Here is a 5,465-nt window from a genome sequence, read left to right as displayed (position 1 = left end):
AGTTGAAATGTTTAAAACAAATTTTCGGAAAAGCTGGGTAAGAGAAGAAAAAAAAATTCTACGATTTCTCTTTATTTTATTTTTTGTTTAGCTTTCTGGAAGGAATTCAAATGAAGGTAAACTGAGTGTGTATCGTTTGAAAAATGGAGGAGTGAAATTCACTCTGTTTTTCCAACTAAAACAATAAAAAAAATTAAAGCTTACATCAACTTTATTTTTGAGTGTAAACTTAACTTTAGGATGAATTACATTCAAATTTTAAAAGAAAACTATCAATACAAGCCTTTGTGTCATAAAGGGCAAATAACCAAGATACAAGGTTTTCAAGATTACAGCTGTAACCTTTATAAGCATGTAACGGATAATTCAGCTTATATGGATTTTAAGTAGACCATGAATTTGAAAGGTACAAGAATCTAATGCTGTAAAAAATTAAATAATTCATTGGAAAATTGGCGGGACTATTTTAACCATAATATGAAAGTTTTTAAAAACTGTTTTTGCCATATCTTAAATATTCTATATTTGATCATAATTACACTATAATCATATGATAAACTGAGAGCTTAGACATTCCTGTTTTAATCTTATAAACAAGCAAAATGAACAAATTTTATTCCCTATAATATCTGCTTTTGGGTTATGAAAATCTAAGAAGCATTTTGGCATGTTTAAAGAATGTCATTATTTTACAATTTCTTGTATTTTTGGTTGTGTTTCAAAAATCAAGGTTGATCAACAGAAAACTTGAAAAAGTTTTAAGGTAGGGTGAAAGTTAGGAAGGTGAAGGGAAAAAAATCATTGTAATTTTCAGAGGTAATTACTGACATTGTAACACTGACAGTTTGAGCTGTTGCAAGATTATATTTAAAGCATGCTATCTGATGATGCTGGGTAAACCTAGTGAAACGTAGTGATTTAAAAATAAGTTTTTAAACATACTTACTTTTTTATCTGTAAATCAAAAAACATTTAGTTTGACAATTTCTTCTTATTAACTGAACATATTTTATTCCACAAAACTTCAAGCTGGTTAAAAAAACATGAAAATGAAAAGGCTTTTCTTAAAAGCTCTAAATTATTTCCTAGAATTTATCATTAGTACTTTACAAATGCATGTTGAGAATCTTTAATCTTTAATTTCTGGGAAATAATCAGTTTTCATTCTCTTGCTTCACAATAAACAATGTATAAATCTAGAAATTACAATAAAAAAATAGACTATGATAATATGAGAGGCTAACAGCTTATCATTCTTTTATTAATATTCTAAATAGAAAAAGAATGAATTGCGTTTATTTCCTATAATATCTGCTCTTGGGTTATGAAATTCTAGGAGGCATTTGGCACATTTAAGGAATTTCTTTATTTTGCTATGAATAAAAAAAAGGAATGCACAATAAAAACAAAATGATTCTGATCATGAGGAAAACTTTTACTACACTATGGCATTAGCATTTAATAGTTTCTGTATTAAAAATACAGTGCTTGTCATTATAGACAAAAAAGAAAAAGAATTAGTCAACTGATGTTTCACTGTTTTCAGCTCTTAACCGTTTAGCTGGTGGTTCACCTTCTGATGTTTCTGTTGTTTCAGTTTTAATTGGAGATTTCTGCTCTGTTGTTTTTAATTTGGCTTCTTCTTTGCCTGCAAATACATAACAGAGAAGAAACAGTAAAAAAAATTCTTAATTCTTTCTTGCAATTAAAACTACATTTTATTCTACATTAGATTTCTGATACCTTATTACACTGACTTTGAAAATGCTAAACTATTTGTAAAGAAAGAATCATGCAGTCCAAAATGTCTATTATACAAATAACAGAATAATTTCATAACCAAGGTCGGATTTTCACCAACCATTAGGAACTGAAAGCTTACAAGTGATGTTGACTGACATGATGGCCATAATTTATACAAGTCCTAAAATATTATACTTAAGGAAACTTTAATTTTGTTTTAAATATATCAACATCCCATTGAAGCCTAGTGCTTCTATTAATCAAGTATATTAATGATGTAATTAACAAGCAAGTTGCATCCAACAGAGTAATGATGTCCTTACATGAAACTATGAAAGCTACACACATTTTTTACCTTTTCTTTGGACAGTTAATTTAGGAAAAACTTTCTCCGTGTTTAAACAAAGTTTCTTGGGAACATACACAGTCCAATGAGATTAACAAGTTTTTGTGTGTTTATATGGCTTTTAATCATCATCATTAAGCAGTCCCAACAATAACAGTGGACAGGTGCTCCAACAAAAAACATCACTCAAACCAGTATTTGCCTCTCTTTTTTTGCCAAAAGTTCATTGAGACCGAGATTCTGGTTTTCACTAGCATATAATCAGTTATTAAACCTTAACTTCAAATATTTAAATTACATTGTCCTTATGACTCCCAAGTCTTCTTTTATCTTACACTTGATTTTCAGTACACATATTTTCTGTTTTATTGTTTCCAAATTTTTCTTTTTATTTCATATTACAAGTCATTATATTCAATGAACATGCTAAATTGAAAAAAAAACCAAAAAAACGGACAGTTTTCTGTAGTTTTGTAGTTAGAGAATCTAATACTTCATTTAACATATGGACATTAAAATTTTTATATTTGTATTTATGGTAAAACTACCAAGGCTATCTGCTGATGTCTAATTTTGAGCTCATAGTCAGAAGGCAGGCAGCAACATCCTACACTCACTATCCGTACTAAGGGATTGTCACTCTTAAGATGCACGCACAGCTTAAAATATGGAGAATATGCTACGGAATTGAAACAGGCACACTGCCTCCAAAATCCAGAGCTCCACCACAGGGCCAACCTGTGTACACACATTACAAAGAACTAATGAGTATTACTTATAATAAAAAAAAGAGCATGATACTCAAAGATAGCCACAAATATTCCTATATACATGTCTGAAAATGGCTACACAGATCTCATGAATGGTTGGATTAATAAAATATATGGCATACCAACCAAACATAAAGCAATAAATAAATAATTTTTTTATTAAAAACAAACCTTACAGGGTTGTAATATTTGCTGGTTACAATATCATTTCAGTCAGACTTCTAAGGTTAATTTTCCTAGCTAAGATCTTTTACTTAGCTTGAAATGAGTACCAGAACCTTTCTCAAGTTCTGGGACTTGAAGCAGATTATTGCCGGTTGAAAACAAAAATACAGAGAGAGTCTGATCTTAACCCAAACTGACTTTAAATATTTCTATATAAGCATCAACCATAAATATAACTTAAATATATAAAAAGAACTATGGTAAACATTTCAGCCAGACTTTCATTGAGAACATGTCCTAGTGAAGGTCATTAATCTACTAAGACAATTGCTACTGTTAGTTAATATTCTGATACATCATTCATTAAAGCAAATCATTCAAGTATTTTTTCTCTTATTGTTTGTACTTTCTACTACTTTTGAAAAAGATACAAATTTTCCTTCTATGTCAATCGTACACTCGAAAACTGATCTTTTTTTGTGGATTTAACAATAAAATATACAATCTTGTATTAAAAATATTGATAGCTCTACTTGGATTTTTGAATTTATCAATTATGTTAATTATTTAAGTTTTGGATTATGTTGCAAAATATTATGAAGAAAACTAAGAACATGTTTTATGAATCCAGTAGCTTTATTTACTTCATGGCAAAGACATGAAACTATTAGCTCTTGATATTGTTTCGAACTCATACATACATCTCAGAAAATTACAAAGAAAACAGCTGTGTTCAAAATTTATTAATTTTTTACTAATGGATTAACTATACCTAAATTTAAAGAATATCCATTAACTTGTTCAATGGCATACATTTGACATACAAATCAACCACCTCCAAACAACATAATAAAATTAAATAAACTACACTCACCATTTCTATCCTCCTGATTAAACTGTCTTCCTCCTCTTGGTCCCCTTCCTCTTCTACCAGAACCACCACCTCTTTTTCTTCCAAAACCTCTTCTTCCTCTACTAGAACTGTTGTTTTTCTCTGTGTATCATTAAAATATATTATCTGATGTAATTTCACTACTAATAACAGATTAGTTTGTAAACTTATTCCAAGGTTTTGTATTGAACTTTCTGCAAAGCTACTCAAAGGCTATATGTGCAAGCCATCCCTAATTTAGCAGTGATAGACTAGAGGGAAGGCAGCTGGTCAACACCATCAACTCTTGGGCTCAAAAGGTGAGCTTGTTCGGTAACAGGAAGTAGAACCCATGATTTGCAGATTGCAAGTTGTACACTCTAACTACCAGGTCATGCTAGACCTATTTCAAGATTTGATATTATCTATGTGCAATATAAAATGCCAAATTTCTCCACTGTTTATGAAAATTAACTGTTACATCAATACATTAAATTCTACTAAAAAAGTCTCACCATCATATTTAAGCATCCTGGTACCTAAATCAAAAGTTACACATAAATTGAAATTATATATATATATATATATATATGAACTGCACGCAACAAATTAGATTTTACACCATAGCAGAACACAGCTTTATTAAGAAACCTATTTTGTTAAGTTGCTATTCTATTTTGATACCAAAATAACTGACCTTGTTTACCATGAACTTGTTATTTAAAATAAATTTCCTCAATGACTTGTGAAATATTAATATCTAAGCTTAACTTAAATTTATTACATTAATGTCTTTGTCTTGAAAACATTTTTGCTTTTGCTCATGCAAAGGAAACCTGAACAGGCAAATTAGGAACCCAATTAAAACTTTCAGATGTACAAAAATTTTAACACATTGAACTTTTTTTGTTTTATTTGGTATACTAATTATTATTTGTGTAATAGGTTACAATTTAGTATTTCAAACAAAAGCTTATAAGAAAAACATACGTATGTTCTTTTTCCACGCAGCTCTGGTCTTTGCAAATCTCTTCCAGTACTGCTGTTCTTCCTCCCCTAGGGCATAAAAAAAAACCACAGTACACTGTAGATGAGTTTTATTATTAAATCATTTTTGTAATTGTACATTGCTATAAACTTCATGAAATTAAAATTGGCTATGTCCACCCAACTAGCTAAATTTTATGGAATATTTCCTTCAAATCCTTATGTCCGTATCCAAAATATTACAGTGTTTATGTTGTTTCCTGTACTTTTATGCTAACTTGCATGACAACTCACTAAATGGTAATATTTTAGTTTCATTTATTAATATTTGTAAGTTTTACCAACTGGGCTGTCATAAAATAAAATGATTCAGGAATTTGTTTTTGTGACACATTTAGTTCAAAACTATTATGGCTAGTGGAATATTCAAACAGCCTGTCAGATGTGTTTCCTATTCAGAATGTTTCATACAGGTAAAAAATAAAAAAAAACTACACAAAATATCATAATTCTGATTATATACAAATTCTTTTGGTACTTCTAAGCATAGCAATGTTCTTGTTTTGTTTTTTTTATATTCCTC

General features: G+C 29.4%; 1 protein-coding gene across 1 annotated transcript in view; it reads right to left on the bottom strand.

Annotated features, from left to right (window-relative positions):
- Positions 1-1,342: 1,342 nt before the first annotated feature.
- LOC106470585 (la protein homolog) overlaps positions 1,343-5,465 on the bottom strand; it is a 30,296-nt gene continuing 26,173 nt past the window's right edge. Inside the window, exons 14-16 of the mRNA XM_013931149.2 lie at positions 4,886-4,951; positions 3,899-4,018; positions 1,343-1,648 (exon numbers count right to left, since the gene is read on the bottom strand). Of these exons, the coding sequence (XP_013786603.1) occupies positions 1,518-1,648; positions 3,899-4,018; positions 4,886-4,951 (317 nt within the window). The 3' untranslated portion in view covers positions 1,343-1,517. The remainder of the gene's footprint in view (positions 1,649-3,898; positions 4,019-4,885; positions 4,952-5,465) is intronic.

Source organism: Limulus polyphemus, unplaced genomic scaffold (assembly GCF_000517525.1).
Source record: "Limulus polyphemus unplaced genomic scaffold, Limulus_polyphemus-2.1.2 Scaffold4100, whole genome shotgun sequence".
In the NCBI taxonomy this organism is placed as follows: Eukaryota; Metazoa; Arthropoda; class Merostomata; order Xiphosura; family Limulidae; genus Limulus; species Limulus polyphemus.
Note: the sequence above shows the minus strand (reverse complement) of the source record. Positions and strands in the feature narration are given on the sequence as shown.